At 31.2% G+C, this 16,190-nt stretch overlaps 3 protein-coding genes and 1 long non-coding RNA gene across 5 annotated transcripts; 2 read left to right on the top strand and 2 right to left on the bottom strand.

The window, feature by feature from the left end:
- Positions 1-201: 201 nt before the first annotated feature.
- LOC111292092 (uncharacterized) lies at positions 202-3,310 on the bottom strand. Its single transcript, XM_022884308.2, has 3 exons — positions 3,181-3,310; positions 2,347-2,661; positions 202-557 (listed from the first exon to the last, which is right to left on the bottom strand). The coding sequence occupies exons 1-3, from the start codon at positions 3,302-3,304 to the stop codon at positions 478-480; spliced, it is 519 nt and encodes a 172-aa protein (XP_022740043.2). The 5' UTR covers positions 3,305-3,310; the 3' UTR covers positions 202-477.
- Positions 3,311-5,484: 2,174 nt separating this feature from the next.
- Positions 5,485-6,814, top strand: LOC111292525 (uncharacterized). The gene has a single exon (XM_089767300.1). It carries the CDS (start codon positions 5,606-5,608, stop codon positions 6,551-6,553), a length of 948 nt encoding a protein of 315 aa, XP_089623426.1. The 5' UTR covers positions 5,485-5,605; the 3' UTR covers positions 6,554-6,814.
- Positions 6,815-10,284: 3,470 nt separating this feature from the next.
- On the top strand, positions 10,285-15,201 carry LOC111292775 (cyclin-dependent kinase C-2 C-like). Its single transcript, XM_089766958.1, has 9 exons — positions 10,285-10,944; positions 11,234-11,518; positions 11,672-11,989; positions 12,362-12,589; positions 12,749-12,846; positions 13,624-13,732; positions 13,824-14,327; positions 14,437-14,552; positions 14,635-15,201. Exons 1-8 carry the CDS (start codon positions 10,546-10,548, stop codon positions 14,548-14,550), a joined length of 2,055 nt encoding a protein of 684 aa, XP_089623084.1. The 5' UTR covers positions 10,285-10,545; the 3' UTR covers positions 14,551-14,552; positions 14,635-15,201.
- On the bottom strand, positions 13,576-15,515 carry LOC149516549 (uncharacterized). 2 transcript variants are annotated; one of them, XR_016345843.1, is made up of 3 exons: positions 15,215-15,417; positions 14,338-14,493; positions 13,576-14,237 (listed from the first exon to the last, which is right to left on the bottom strand). It is a non-coding gene; the product is annotated as an uncharacterized LOC149516549 (long non-coding RNA). The 2 variants fall into 2 exon arrangements; XR_016345842.1 differs by having other exon boundaries at positions 13,576-14,493; positions 15,215-15,515.
- Between the last annotated feature and the right edge of the window lie 675 nt (positions 15,516-16,190).

Here is a 16,190-nt window from a genome sequence, read left to right as displayed (position 1 = left end):
GTTTCGGCGAATAACTCGATCTTGAACATTTATAAAATGTAATTTTTTTTCATAATCCAAAAATAAAAATAAAATTATAAATGTTAAATTTTAAATTTTAAACTTTTTAAATTTTTACGGATGATTATATAAATAAATTGAATTAAATTTTACGATTAGATTTGTGCAAAAAAAAATAATAATAATAATTTCAACACTGAATGGCTCAGAATGGAGCAATTTTCATAATCTCCTTTCATCCAAAAAAAACCACCATAGATGCTTCTGGTTTATGACAAAGCCTATTCTCTAAGAAAAAGGAAGTTAAAAAACTAAATGATGTTTTCTGCCTCTTGCTTAAAATAACAAACAGATTACATTCAAAACTAAACAATTTACAGACTTGAATGGTTTTTGTAGACAAAGCTCTTTAAGTGCAATGGAGCGAGAAAGTTCATGTGAGAGAGGCGGGGCACAAATCAACTCAAGGAACATATCTTAATAATCAGGAATGGAAGCAAAGCGATATCCTGCAGCACCCCTCCAAGAGTAATAAGCTATCCGAGTCTCGTAAAAACCTGCAACGTGTAAGTTCCGATCAATAAAATGTGTTTGGTCAAGCTCTTCGCAAGTTTGACAATAGCTAAAGATAACTTCAATGCAGATCACTAGAAGCCTTAAAGAAACGTCAGAATGGAGTTTGATAAATTATTCTAGAATATTTTTGAATAGTTATGTGTCCTACAATGTAGAAAAACTGGTATGTCGTGTCATATGATATGCCGTCGCTTCTATCTTCATGCATTTTTTGGTATGTAATGCCTATTGCAGGAATGTTGGCGTCAATGCAGGGCCTGATGAAATATGTAGAGTGTGTGATCAATTCAAATGCAAATAGAATTTTCTTGTTATTGCTTCCCAGACAAATGGTTAAGTCCCTCTATAACATAACAAAAAGAGAAAAAAAAGTTCTAAAATACTAAAAAAACTCCTTACCTATTTTATTTAAAAAAAAAACACTTAATCTTTAATTTGTATTCAATTAAGCCCTTATCTTTTAATTTGTATTTAGATAAGGCCTTACTTCAAATGAAAGATTAATTTATGTTAAGAGCTTATTTAGGTACAAATTAAAGATTAAGGGTTTATTTGAATACAAATTAAAGGTTATGAGCATATTAGGGTACAATTTTAAAGGTTAAGAGCATATTAGGGTACAATAAAAGTATAAGGGATTATCTAAGTAAAGTGGTAAAATTCAGGAGCTTTTTTGTTATTTTAGCCAAAAAAAGAAAAGCTTCAAGACTCACAGTATATTAGGAAGGTAGAAGAAAAATAATGTATGAAAACGATGGGAAACTAAAAAAGAGTAAGGCAGAAGAGCATCTCTTTAACTACAATGTCCTTAGTATTTCAGAGAAAACAGTTTAATTATTAGGGATAAAACTGAAAGTCCAAAAGCAAATTCATCTTAAAAATATAAAAATTCAAAAGTTCCATGGAACGAAGAATTTTGACCAAATAAAATTCCCAAATTCAAGGAATTAGGGAAAAATATGGCCTTTAAGGGAGACCTTCTGCCCCTACTAAGAGGAGAGCACTCAGTCAAACCCCTTCTCCACTACTCTCATATATCAATTTTGACCAAATAAAATTCCCAAATTCAAGGAATTAGGGAAAAAAAAGGCCTTTAAGGGAGACCTTCTGCCCCTACTAAGAGGAGAGCACTCAGTCAAACCCCTTCTCCACTACTCTCATATATCCTCTCCCTCCATCCAAACAGAGGGGTTAATGTCATCTTCAACCTAAACTTCCCAAAGTGCAGCACTAGTGCAATATAAGGATCAACCTTCTGCCCCTACTAAGAGGAGAGCACTCAGTCAAACCCCTTCTCCACTACTCTCATATATCCTCTCCCTCCATCCAAACAGAGGGGTTAATGTCATCTTCAACCTAAACTTCCCAAAGTGCAGCAATAATGCAATATAAGGATCAACACTTAACCATCAGATGCTTTCGCAATTTCATAATACTTCCTAAGCATTTTTTTGGGAATTGATCTACCCAAGTCCTTAACATCAAACAGTTTACTTTAAACAATGAAAACGGTGATTTCAGAGCAACACTATACTACAACATTCAATTATTGTCCAAGGACTCTTAACAACAAGAACCCCGACTTGCCATTTCATGTCTACTTAGCAAAATATTATTCATTAAACACGAAAACAAGTGAATTAAACCTAACTAAGAAAAATGCTTTAAATTGTTAAATGAAAGCCCCAATTTAAAGGATAGAGCAAAACATAAGTACACATACTTTCTACACCATTCCGTTAAAGCATTTACTGTTGAGTCAGTTAATACCTGGAAGGAAAGTAAGAATTCCAAGGACTAAAAGGCCATAGGCCTGTGATTTCTCTCCTCCCATATGCCCAGTGAGGATGAAAAACGAAAGAAAAAGAAGCAAGCATCCAAGACAAAGCAAAAAGACTGCAAGGGCAATGGACTTCCACGGGACTCTATCAAAGGCATTTGGTGAATAATCAAACCTCGGGTCATAACGCCTTCCATCATTCCCATCATCTTCATCCGTGGCTAAAGGACTGTAACGAACGTGACGCCTAGATGACATAATAGTTAAACTCTTAACTATCTCCCTAGGGTTCTTTGCAGATAAACCTGACTTGTCCAAACACAAAAAGACAAAAATTTGCTCAGTCAGATATCAAATAAAGAAGTTATGTAAGAAATACACCAATAAATAGCATTTACTACTAAATGCCAGTCAACCTGATCACCTCTTAACATCCAAAAGCAAAGAAAAAGGTTTAAAAAACATAAAATTTAGCAGTTTGATTTACATTATTTCAATAAAAATCAGAGCAATTAACGTCAAAGTTGCAGTTTTTCTTCATGGATAATTAATCAGCCAAGATAAAATCATCAAACAACCAAAATTTCTCTTTTTTTTTTTCAGAGTTCTAGCAGTAAACAACCCATCTTTGAGCCATATATTAAACTGGGTGATTATTAAATACAAGAAAATTTTGCAATTTAAATGACCCAGAAACTAAAATCCCAATATATTTCAATTCTCAAGAACCCTAGTTGCAAACAGATCTTATTATTAAAAAAAAACGAAAACAAAACAAAAATATACAAAAAAAAATCGTATAAAAGCGAGAGAAATGAACTTACGGAGGAAAGAAGGAGAATTTTGATAGTAAATCTGCACAGGGTAGGAATGAAGTAGAATCAGAGTTGTTGAAACTTCAAAGCAAATAATCAGGGAAGAGATTTTGGAATTTTCCATTTTTAACATGATATGACGTAAATACCCTTAACATTTATTTAATTGTTGTCAAATCCCAATTGGATGAAATGTAGATTTTGTTGATTAGTGGGGGCCAAATTAGGCATTCAGGTGAAATTGGAGAGTGTTGTGAATTTAATAAAACAAATATTTTGGAATGGAAAAAGTTTAACATAAATTTCATTATCTTTATTTTTATTCCATTTTGATGTTTAATTTTTTAATTATTATATTTTGATCCTTAATCTCTTCACTAAAAAGCAAAAGACAACATCACAATTACATAATCAAAGATGATTTTTAATGTGATATATAACTGTAGACTAAATGTATAAATAATATATTATTATTTGTAAGTTATTCGAGTTCAATTCAAATAAAACTTAAATTTGACTTGATTATTATCGAAACGAACTTGAGTTCGAGTGATTCGACTTATCGATCGAATTCGAATATTTTTATACTGATTTAAATAACTCGCAAGTTTAATCGAATTTTTATATTTAAATATATTTTTATTATTTTAATTAATAAAATATCTCGAATTCGAGCATAAATAATCGAACTTTTGTTGAATATAAGAATCGAATTTATTTTTATATATTAATTGAGTTTAATTGAACGAGTTCGAATAACTCGATTTCTATATCAAGTCGAACTCGAAATAGAAAAATAAAACTCGAACGAATTCGATCTAAGTTTTGAGTTTCAAAATTTGAATTTAATTTAAACTTAAACTTAATATTATATCATTTTAAATTCGATCGATTACATTCCTACTATAAACACAATAAACAAATAACTACCTAGAATCTAAATGTTACATTGATAGAATAAATAACAATAAAACAATTATTTTTGTAGCAAAATTCTACTTACTTGAATAAATAAAATATAATTTTTTTTAAAAATAATCTTTTTATTTTATTATTATTATTATTATTATTTAAATTATATAAATTAAGTTAAATTCAAAAATTTTTCATGTTAATAAAACTCGCCTGATTGAACCGAATGGAATGGAGCAACTTTTTTATTTTGAATATGAGAGAAAAACATCACAATTTAAGAGATTGTATATCATTTGTTCTTTTTTTTTTTTTACCATTTTAATAGTTTATGAATTTCATTAAAGAAAAAAAAAATTTAATGATTGAAACTTAAAATTAAATTTCAAAAGTTTCGAATTCAAATTTTAAGACGAAGAGAAAATTTTTTTTTGATAAACTATTCTTGTGGGAGAGCAATTTTAAGAATTGCAGCAGCCAAGTTTTACTCTGGTTAGTCATTAATTAGTACAATACATGAACCATATAAAATTCTTCAATTTTTATTAATAATTATATGTAGGAGCATGACCATTCTCAGGCCCTACCAATGAGGGTTTCTTCTTTAATAAGTTTTCTAGTCTCGTGAGTGAATGGCCTTCAACCAAAACATGATAAACACCACCATAAATTTTATCCTAATTTTTGTGCATGTTGCCACTAAAAAGGATAGATATTGGTGGGATTGTAGACAACAAGGCATGCCATTTGCCCATTTAGCTTTATCCCAAACTGTACAGCTAGGATTCCCTTTCATCATCGTAGTAACTCTAATAGTGTTTGCTACTCTCTATACAAAGTACAGATAGCTATGTCTCATCCTTCACCCCCAAACAGAATTTCAACCTTTCATCTCCATTTCTATTTCAATTGTGGTGACAATAACATTTTCAATCACCATCAATGCAAAAAATGGTGTTCTTGCAAAAAATTTTACTAAAAATTTCAATATGTTACAGATATGTTTAATCCATGATTCTATTGAACTGGGTTAAACTTGATTTCAATACGACTTGTTTTAATGTTAAATTAATAGTTCTAAATTATCATTCATAGATTGATATTTATAAGGTTTTTTTTTTTTTTTAAATATAATAGAATGTAGAGTATAATTTTTTAATTTTTTTATATAAAAAAAATTATAGATGTTGAAATTTGAATTTAAAATTTATTAAATACTTGACAGTTTAAATTAATTGAACTAAATTCAAATTCTTAATTGCTTCACAAAATAAGAGTTTAAAGTCAAAATTTAGGTAATATTATCAGCCTTAAGTAAGTATACCAAAGAAAGACCTCTACCATGGCAGTTATATGTCAGTTTCTGATGGTTGGAAAGAGATGTAAGAAAAGTAACCCAGCAGGTTAAACAAATCTAGAAAAAAGAAGCAAATATCAATGTCTCTCTCTTGCCTTTGATTTTTTCTTCTTTTTTCCTTATACAATTTCACTTGGGGAATGAACCCCTCATCACCCCAATAGAATGGAAGAAACCCCATCTGTTCTAATGGGTTGTACAGAAAAAATTATCAGAAATTCAATCCATACCTTCCTCAAATATTTTCACTACTTCACAACCATCCCAGTTCTCCTTTTGTTCCCTTTCTCGGCTTCTGTCCTCCTTTCACAAGCATTTTTCAAATACTATTCACCATTTTCTGAAACCATCGATGTTCAATTTGATTCCATTTTTGATCTTGCAGGGTTTTCCTTCTGGTCTCAACTCAAATCCCAAACTATTTTTCCCTTTGTTTTTACTCTTCCTTTTGCACTTTCGTCATTCACCATGGCAAAAGCGTCTATAATTCAAGCCTTGAATCACCATAAACCATCTCTTCAAGCTCCCCTTTTCAGTTTCATATCACTTTATAAACCTCTACTCTTAACACAGCTTTGCAGCTTAGTCCTGATCATTGGCATCAACTCAGCCATCTTTTCTCTCCTTTTCATTTCCCTGAACTCTCTGAAACCATTTCGGTTACCATATATCAGCCTGATTATACCTGCTTTTGGAGCTGTTTTTTACTCTTTCTTGGCCAACACAGTTATGGTTAGCAACTTAGCTTTGGTTGTGGCAGGGATGGGAACTTGTAAAGGACATGTAGCAATCTATAAGGCTTGTTTCATAAGAAAAGGTAAAAATTCTATGGCTCTCTTGTTGTTTCTCCCAACAAATTTGGGTCTTGTTTCGATTGAAGCCTTGTTTCAATTCAGGGTGATAAGAGTTTACCAGGTTTTGGGAAGGCTTAATTCTTCCATGGCTCTGGAAGGGTTACTGATTGCTTATTTATATTCTCTCGTTATTGTTCTTGACACAGTCATCTGTTGCCTGTTTTACAAGAGTTGTGAATCAAATTCTATGGCAAGTCAAATTCATGGAAATTGCTATGATATTGAACTTGTCCATGTAAGAGAGTCTTTTGATGAATGAGATCTCCAACATCATCAGGCAAAGGCAATTACAGCTAGGTAATTCAGCATGAGAAAACAAAGTAATGAAACCAGCTAGTCTAAAGAAGGTTGCTGTTGTGTCCTTGAGTTGGTTAAAGTTCCCATCTTCAAAGGGTTGCAGCCTTTGTCAGGGAACTAACATGTATAGGAATGTTTTTGCACTTTTGAAAACAGATATCAAATTGTATTACAAGGGAATGAATTAATAGTTGCAGTCAGGCAAAATATTTTGCTTTTATGATTATTATTTTTATTAAAAAAAATCGTAATCTGAAAATAAAAGAAGGAATTGTATGTGTAATAAGCTATAATTTGAATTCCAAACGTGATCAATTCCATCTGAGCGATTATATAAACTAACTCATGTAAATCTCTGATAAGTAATATTTCGATAAGCAACTTAGCCTCCAAACCTTAATAAACCTTCATGGACTGAAACAGTCATTCTGATCAAACCAATAAACCAGGGGAAATCCCATTTTAATTTTGTTTATACAAATTCAGCGTAGCTTCTCCAGGTCTGTGTTAATGCACCGCCTGACAGCCCAGATCAGTCATCAAAGTTTAAAAAAGCTGGAAAACCTGAAGGCCCAAGTTTGTCTCATAAATCATAAAAATAAAATAAAGTACTGACAATTTGCACTCTTCCTCGTTTATTTTCTTCTTTTCACTTTTGAATCTAAAATCACGACGACGATACATGTTATATTAGTAACTTTAGATTACACGTTTTCTATAAAGAAAATACTACATAAGCTCAATGTACAAGTGAGATGATAAACCAATTTAGCAAAGAAAGAAATGTGAATGATAAATCCTAGTATTTACTTTCACTAACTCAACTCTTGCATCTCTGCGGCCAATAATAATGAGATTTGTTGATAGAATATTAAATTTTTAATTTTAATAAAAATTCAATCCCTACTAGTACAAAAAAAAATTTGCACATTTGCGACAAAATTTTAGCAGTATCGTCATCTTTTCATTATGATAACCTAGCAGATAAAAATAGAAAAAGACCAAAGGAAAATATTTTGTATAGCGTTGGTTGAATTATAAGGTTTGAATATTTTACTTTTAAAACTTAAATTCGAATTTCACTGCCAATAATTTTTTTTAATGGATAATCTGTAAATTCAATGTACATACTGTCTAAAGCTTACGGTTTGTCTTAATCTTGAAATGAGAAAATCTCTCCTCATCCTAAACTTATATATATATATATATATATATATAATACTTTGTATATGACAAAAAGGGTAAAACAAATACTATAAAATTCAAATGATAGTAGCTGCTGAACCATAATCTGATTAACTAGGAGTGCTCTGACTGAACCAATTTTGTATACTTGTTTACACACTTTTGGAGAAGGTAACATATGTTGGGTGTTGTTCAAGTTGCCAGGCTTGTTGCTGCCGGCATTGATTTACACTTTGCAAATTCAGGTAATGGCAATGATCATTTTGATCTAGAGGCCAAGTAACCAATTCAAAACCAGGGTCCCTGTTATCTGTCAATGGCCAGGTTTTCTTGGAGGTTTATGGCAATACTTTTTATTTGGACATTATCCAATTCTTCACGTTTGTTTTTAACATGGGAATGTCGGTGGCAGCTCAGGAAATTTTGTTTTCCATTACCTTAGACATTACATAAATGTGTTTCAGATCAGATAATGGTTACTTTGCCATGCTTTTTAACCTTTTCTTTTCTGTCACGCTAACCTATTTTATTGACCAAGGGCACTTTTGATCGGTATAATGGCCTTTTAAGATAGCATTAGAGATTAACTTGACAATCTAAAATATGATTTTGTAATATGACACGAATATGTTATTAAAAAAGAACTACCAAAGTCAAAACGATTTATAATTTTATGTGAACACAAATTATGATATATAATTTTTATGTAAAATACAATATAAATATATGATATGAATTTTACCTACAAGTTATATGATGCCATTAAAATATGATTTTTTACTTGAAATTTAATAATTTTAGACATGATATAAAAACAATATAAAAAAAAATAATACAGTTTAAAATTTTAATAAAAATTGTATATGGATTAGATAAAAACAAAAAAAAAATTTCATTTTTAGTATATCAACGAGAATTATAATTTGATAATTTTCATATTTTATATATGTTTAATATGAAAAAGACAAGATAAAATATACGAATTATCAAATCTATTAAATTGAAAATTAAAACATTCTTTTTTAGGTAATATAAACAATTTGGTAAGAATTTTAGGTATCCAAGTTGGAAGATCTTTGTGAAAGAATGTTTCTGGTGCGACCACAATGTGCCAAGTTTGGTCCAAGAAGCCCATGATTTCACTCGAAAGATACCAAGAGGTGGCTATTGTTTCCACCCCTACTTCAACAAACAAATTGATTGTTGCTTTCTCCTCACATAATGTGGAAATAAGATCATAACCCACTATATATATATATATATATATTTTGATAGAACATAACCCCCTCTTAAGAAAGATGGTTTCAACCATTTCTTCTTCCATAATGTTCAAACTTTTAGGTCTAGCCTTTGCTTTTGATTCAGCTGGATGGCATTCCTTTTTAGACCTTTCTTTATCAAAATTTTTTATATAAATTAATAACTCGTAACATCTATATTTAAGTTAAAAAAAGATTCGAATTTTTTTTAATTATAATATACATATATCAATCATTAAATCAAATGTTCGATTTTATGTATACCTAATTCTAAACATTTAAAGATACAAGAAATTTATGCCAAGTTTTGTATTCCATAGATTAGTTTTTTGAATGAAGTATACCAAATACTATAACTAAGGATTTTGAAGCAAAATCCTTCAAAATTTTTAAGTATTAAATGATACATAGAATGCTGCAAAATTGTTTAAATGCTTTCCTCAATATTTTAGTGATAGTTTCTTTAGAATAAAGTATGGAACCATTAAAAGATGTAAAAACAAATCCTTCATTTACTTCCTTTCCAAAAAAAAAAAATCATCATTTACTTTAAAACAGACTCCAAGGCACCCTTTAATTTACTTAAATATAATAATTACTAATTATCACCACTTATTCATCATAAATGATTCAAAGATTAATCAACCAATCATCAAAACCAAACCATATTTCTTAACAGGATGGCATTTGCAGTGGAGCTGTTGGGAACAGTTGGCCTACAGCCACCACAACAAGAAGCTTCAAAATAAATAGATTTTTATCATGTCCACCACAGGTCTAACAAAATCACATGTAACACATAATTATAAATATAGTAACACATCTTGATTTGTCAAATCTATTAAAAGATGTCATACATTTTGATTTACCAAGTATATTAAAAAAATATCATATAAGACATTTTGATTTATTGAATCTATTAAAAGATGTCACATATGTTGATTTGTCAAATGTATTAAAAAAATCATACATTTTGATTTGCAGGATTTATCAAAAATGAGATAAAAGGGTATATATTTAATAAAATTTCCCAAAATTCTTTTTTTTTTTTTTTAATTTGATGTATTTCAATGAAAACCAAATTCAAACAAACAGAAAAATGATAAAATAGAAAAACAAGAAACTCCCCAACGGTCACGTTTTTAACCTTTTGCAAAAACAAGAAGCCTCTATTCTAACAACAAAAGACGTGCCACTATGGACCCAACGAATCTCTCTCTCTCTTTTCTTTCTTTCTCTTCCTTTGGTATCCCTCTGTTCCCTCCACAGATCTCGCAAACAAACACCAAGACGGACAGACAAAATAAACTCTGTTTTTTCTTTCCCCTGTTTCTCCTCTGTTTTCTTCTTCCCTTCAAATCTGTTTTTGTCCTGTTTCTCTTTCTTTCTCTATGTTTCTCTCTTCTTTCCCAGATTGATTGCTTACCATTTTGGTATGATGTGGGGATGATTTCCCATTTTTGACCCAGACCTTTTTCTCTGATCTGGGTCAATCTTGGTTTCCAGATAAATGGGTTGTGTTCCCTCCAAACATGGTGGCAATGTGGTGGCAGCCTCCCCTGTTTCAGTGGTTCACAACAATAGCCATGGTTTGATATTTGCTTCTTCTACATCATTAAAACAACAATCTGGGAGGATAGAGATTGATAGAGATGATGAGAAATTGGATGAAAATGGCAAAGCTATTAACCATGATCATCCTAAGAGAAGCCGAGAGTTGAGGAAATCAAAGAGGGGGAGTTCTAGTAGGAAGAATGGCTCTTTTAGCTTCAAATTAGGCTTTTCTCATAGGTTTGTGGAGGCGGAACAGGTTGCAGCCGGGTGGCCTGCTTGGCTTAGCTCAGCTGCTGGTGAAGCTGTACATGGTTGGGTGCCTCTGCAGGCTGATGCCTTTGAGAAACTGGACAAGGTAACCAAGATTTTTAAAATTCATAACTTTTTCCCGTCAAAATGAGATTTTTTTAATCATGGTTTCAAATGAAGTGCATTATGTTATTTGAAATTGATATGTTTAATTGTCAACTGCTTCCAAAATTTGAAGTCAATTATACACTTTGTATCCTTTTTTTTTTCTGAGGATGATTGTTTCTCTTTTCTTAGTTTTCGAAACTAGGTGGTTAAGTGGTGTCATAAGTTGGTCATTGTGTCAATCCTGATTTTGACAAGAATTCTTTTCAATCCCTAAAATATTCATTTAGATTGGACAAGGTACATACAGTAGCGTATTCCAAGCACGCGAAGTTGAAACTGGGAGGATGGTTGCCTTGAAGAAGGTGCGGTTTGACAACTTTCAACCAGAAAGCATTAGGTTTATGGCTCGAGAAATAACAATTCTACGCAGGCTTGATCATCCAAACATCATGAAATTGGACGGGGTAATCACATCTCGGTTTTCAAGTACTGTATACCTTGTATTTGAGTACATGGAGCATGATCTTGCTGGCCTATCTTCTTCTCCTGATGTCAAGTTCAGTGAGGCACAGGTTTGTTCTGTATCTTACGATCAAGTTTGGAAAAACATACATTTTGGTTGTAGTTGACAGCCAAAGCATAATATTATGTTGTTTGATCATGATATGATCTTTTCTTCAATTCTTGGATGTTTGAGTTCAGTTTAGGTTCACCTTCATTTGTAGGTCAAGTGCTATATGAAGCAGCTATTATTGGGACTTGAGCATTGCCATTTGCGAGGCATAATGCATCGAGATATTAAAGCATCTAACATTTTGGTAAACAATCAAGGAATTCTGAAATTGGGGGATTTCGGATTGGCAAACATCCTTACTTCAAGGAACAGGCAACAATTAACTAGTCGAGTAGTAACTCTATGGTATCGCCCTCCTGAACTTTTGATGGGATCAACAAGTTATGAAGTCTCAGTGGATCTATGGAGTGTAGGCTGTGTTTTTGCAGAACTTCTTATGGGAAAGCCTATCCTTAAAGGGAGAACTGAGGTGATTGTTTTGTCATGTTGCATTACCCTCTTATATTATCCCAATTATTATTTTTTTTTATTAAAAAAAAAAAAGCCACAGTCTGAAGATAAGAGAAAAGATTGCAGGTACCCGGATTTGAATCCAGATCTGCTAGGTGCCATTGCTTAAGCTAAAACTACATAAATCAACTAAGCTAAGCTTTGGATTTATGTTATGTGAATTATTTGACATCACATTATATTAGGCAAACTTTTATTTTTGTTATGCTGAACTATTCAGATAAGCAGTGAAACAGAAATTCATATTGGTTTTCATTGTTTATTAATTGCCTTACACTTATATTTACTTGTTAGGTAGCTGAAGTAGATTGGTTTCTCCTCCATTTGGCAGGTTGAACAACTGCATAAAATTTTTAAGCTATGTGGCTCCCCACCTGATGATTACTGGAAAAAGATTAGGCTTCCTCATTCAACCATGTTTAAACCTCAGCATCCTTATGAAAGTTCTCTCCAAGAAAGGTGTAAAGATATAAGTGCAAGTGCAATGAACTTGTTAGAAGCTCTTCTTTCTGTAGAACCTCACAAACGTGGGACTGCCTCTTCATCACTGATGTCTGAGGTAATGCCACTAAACTGACTGCACTTCAGTTCAGGATGCAGCAATTTTTTCCAAAATATGAATGAAAATTCTTACATTATGACATGATTCTATCACTGTTCAAAAATTTTAGTATGAGCTTAGTTTCCTGATTCCATGTTTATCTGTTACCTCTCGCAGTATTTCCACACAAAACCCTATGCCTGCGATCCGTCAAGCTTGCCAAAGTATTCACCTAGCAAAGAAATTGATGCTAAACTGCGCGATGACTTGCGAAGGTAAAATTCTCACTCCTTGTTTTGAATGAGTCCAAGCTGTGTGATCTATGAATAAAATACTAAATTTTTAATTCTAACAATTAGAATTTAAATTTTGATAACTTTAAGTATAAAAAATTATATACTTATAATTACTAAATACTATCAGGAACAATGGAACTTTTGAGACTCAACTTATCCATAGGTTGTTATAAGTTCTGAAATTTGTTCATATGTAGCACAATATTCTCGAGCTGTAATGATATATCCATGTTTTTGATCCCATAAGGATGATCAATATTTTTTTCTCTGTTGGAGAATAACAAAGAAGTCAGAATTAAGACAATGTCATGAATGCCCTTGAATTGAAATTGAATTATAATAAAATCTTTAATTTAATACTTAAAAACTGTAAAAACTTTTAATGTGATATTTAAATTATAAATATATTAATTAATATAATTATTAAATGATTATTTATCTAATGTCATCATTTAAAAGATGAACACCATATTAATTAACAAAATGTTCAAATATCATATTAATAATTTTTAAAATTTAAGTATCACGTTAAATGTTTCACAATAATTTAAAAATTATTTGTGACACTAATCTCTTGCGTTATTAGTCCTACCATTGAATGGTTATGCTTGAACCCTGGATGCAATATCTTTTATATATATATATATATATATATATATATCTATATCTATGAACCAAGCAATTATGAAAAACAGGATGCTTGGATACTTGATTAGAATGATTCCCTCTATATGTATCTTTATTATTATAATTCAGGAAGAAATACGGATCTAGAATCCGAGATTCTGGAGTACCAAGAAAAACAAGAAGATCTCGTAAATCTTTGCAGGAAGCTAACAATTTCGGTAAAACAGTGCCAAAAGAGGTCTCTCTCTCTCTCTCTCTCAGCATGTACGTGTTCATATGTGGTGTTTGACAGAATGAGCTAACGATTAGGGACTTTCATATCTATGCAGGAACTGCTAGACAACACTCAATTTGCTGGTAAGAACCATGGTTTTAATGCAAACAATCCAAAGGGAAGAGAAGGTACTGCTCATAGAGGGCAGCTGAATTTGTCGTTTGATACAAGGTCAGAGACTTCTCAAGTTACAACTGTATCTCAAGGTGATATTTTCACAGCTCCACCACCAGTGGCAGGATCAAGCAGCTTTTCCTGGGCAAAGAAGAGAAAAGATTCCACAACATCTACACTTTCTTACAATCAGCCTTCTTCATTGTATCAGCTTAGTGATGCAGATTCATCCAGCTTCACCTTTTCAAATACTAACATCCTTAACTTAATAAAACATGAGAATCAAGATGTTCCTGAAGGTGTTTCTACCGATGCTCCCAGGGAGCAGAAACAGCAGATAACCGGATTGAACCAACTGGTGCAAAACAAGTTTGATAGGTCAGATATTTTTTATACAAGTGATGTGTTCCATCAGGAAGATGTAACTGCCACAAATAATAACATGGTAAGATCACCTTCAGCATCTGTAATTCTCATCAGTTTTTTCTTAGTTTTCACTCATGGCCATCTTCTTTTGCTTACTACTACAATTTATCTTGGTTTTCAACCATCAGGGAAAAGTTGGTTATTCAGGACCATTAGTCACGGAATCAGATAAAGTCGATGAACTCCTGCAATGGAATGAAAATCATATCCGGCAAGTAGCTCGAAGATCAAGGTTTTCATAAAGGTATGGCAAAGCCAAGTTTCTGCATTCCAATTGTTATGGCTAATCACCAGGAAAAGTGATGAAAAATTTTTTTTTTTGGCAGAGAATTCAAGCAAGGGTTTCTCTCTAGAAGAGGAAAATCCTTTGGCATAGCTGAGATGCAAAGCAGGAAATTATTTATACAGGCTTTCAATGAAGGAAACAATGAACATAAAATTCATTGTCCTGTTCTTAACACTAAGTTCAAACAACACATATTCTTTGCTATCTTTGTCTTGCATTTTTAGCCCACATTATGAGCTCAAAATAAATTGTATCAAAAGAAAATTTTAAATATATTCAATACAGAGCTATGATTTAAAAAAAAAAAAAAAAAACCCCATAATTTTGCAGTTTTAAGCAAAATTTATTTTCCCTTAAAAAGTCAAGTATGCATAAAAATGGATCCAAAAAAAAATCAACGAAAGAACAAATCACATAATTACTTTTTAACTAATATCCCCAACACACCCCAAAAAAAACCCATTAAATTATCAAATAATTCCTCAAAACAAGATAAAAGATTTTTTTTTTTTTTTAAAAAGTACCCAAATGGCCATAAAACAAAAAGAAATTTGATTTTGGTTAATAAAATCAAAAAAATGAAAAAGAATAGGAAAAAAAAAAGAAATGTAGGGCTATACCTTCGCTTTGGCTACAAGAACTAAAGCAGCAAAGCGGCCATGGCATCCCCCACAAAAAAAAAATTGTGTTAATATGCGCCTATCGCACTAGCGTGCGCCACGATGTATAAAGAACCTCTCTCCGTGGAATACCACGCCACCCCTTCTTTCGCGAGGGAAGCGCTCGGCCTTAGGCGCCCTTTCCTTCTTTTCTCGTCTTCTTCCCTTTATATACATGTAATCCTTCAAACCCTAACCGTACTTTTCGCTTTTCCATTTTTACCATCATTCTTTTTTAAATTGACCTTTGTATCCTTGCCATGAAAAAGTTAGCCGCTAAATATATTTAAAAATTATTATTTTATAGTTTAGTTTTTGAATTTATTAAAATATTGTTTTGTGTTGTTTTTATTTTGTTTTATTTTATAATTATTTTAAATATATCTAATAAGATGTGTGATAAGTTTTTTTAACTTATATAAAATGCTTATAAAAATAAATAAATACTCATAAAATTATTATTTATTATTCTAAATAATTAATGAATAATTAGATCCTTAATGACATAATATTATTAAAAATGTTATTATCTAAGTTTTATTGAATTAGGAATGCAATTAGTCTAAAATATTAAAAGAGTAGATGAATTTTATCACTTTAGTTAAGTAAGTTAATATATTTTTATTGTATCAAAATAAATTTTTTATTTTTTAATTTGTATCCAAGTATGTCTTTATTTGAAATAAAAAATTAATTTATGTTAACAATTATTTAAGTATAAATTAAAAAGTAAAAGGTTATTTGGATATAATTTAGAGTTTAAGAGTTTATTTGGGTGTAAAGATATAATTGAGTCGAGTTAAGTTGATGCAACGAAAAATTCGAACTTAAACTCGACTTAAAATTCGTTACTTAAAACTCAATTCAAATTTGATTGAATTTGAAATTTTAAGTTTGACTTGAAATAAAAATTTAACAAGTCAAGTTTGCTAAATTA

The sequence above is a fragment of the Durio zibethinus genome, chromosome 10 (assembly GCF_047325235.1).
Source record: "Durio zibethinus cultivar Kanyao isolate XHJ-2024 chromosome 10, ASM4732523v1, whole genome shotgun sequence".
Classification (NCBI taxonomy): domain Eukaryota; kingdom Viridiplantae; phylum Streptophyta; class Magnoliopsida; order Malvales; family Malvaceae; genus Durio; species Durio zibethinus.
This window is presented reverse-complemented; position numbering and strand designations above follow the sequence as displayed.

What these genes read in the sequence shown, in the direction of transcription:
- LOC111292092 (XM_022884308.2), bottom strand. Translation starts at nt 3,304, where the DNA reads ATGTTAAAAATGGAAAATTCCAAAATCTCTTCCCTGATTATTTGCTTT. An exon ending in AAATTCTCCTTCTTTCCTCC is followed by an intron (nt 2,662 to 3,180) that starts GTAAGTTCATTT and finishes TGGACAAGTCAG; the next exon opens with GTTTATCTGCAAAGAACCCT. An exon ending in AATTCTTACTTTCCTTCCAG is followed by an intron (nt 558 to 2,346) that starts GTATTAACTGAC and finishes TACACGTTGCAG; the next exon opens with GTTTTTACGAGACTCGGATA.
- LOC111292525 (XM_089767300.1), top strand. Translation starts at nt 5,606, where the DNA reads ATGGAAGAAACCCCATCTGTTCTAATGGGTTGTACAGAAAAAATTATC.
- LOC111292775 (XM_089766958.1), top strand. Translation starts at nt 10,546, where the DNA reads ATGGGTTGTGTTCCCTCCAAACATGGTGGCAATGTGGTGGCAGCCTCC. An exon ending in TCAAGTTCAGTGAGGCACAG is followed by an intron (nt 11,519 to 11,671) that starts GTTTGTTCTGTA and finishes CTTCATTTGTAG; the next exon opens with GTCAAGTGCTATATGAAGCA. An exon ending in CTGCCACAAATAATAACATG is followed by an intron (nt 14,328 to 14,436) that starts GTAAGATCACCT and finishes TTCAACCATCAG; the next exon opens with GGAAAAGTTGGTTATTCAGG.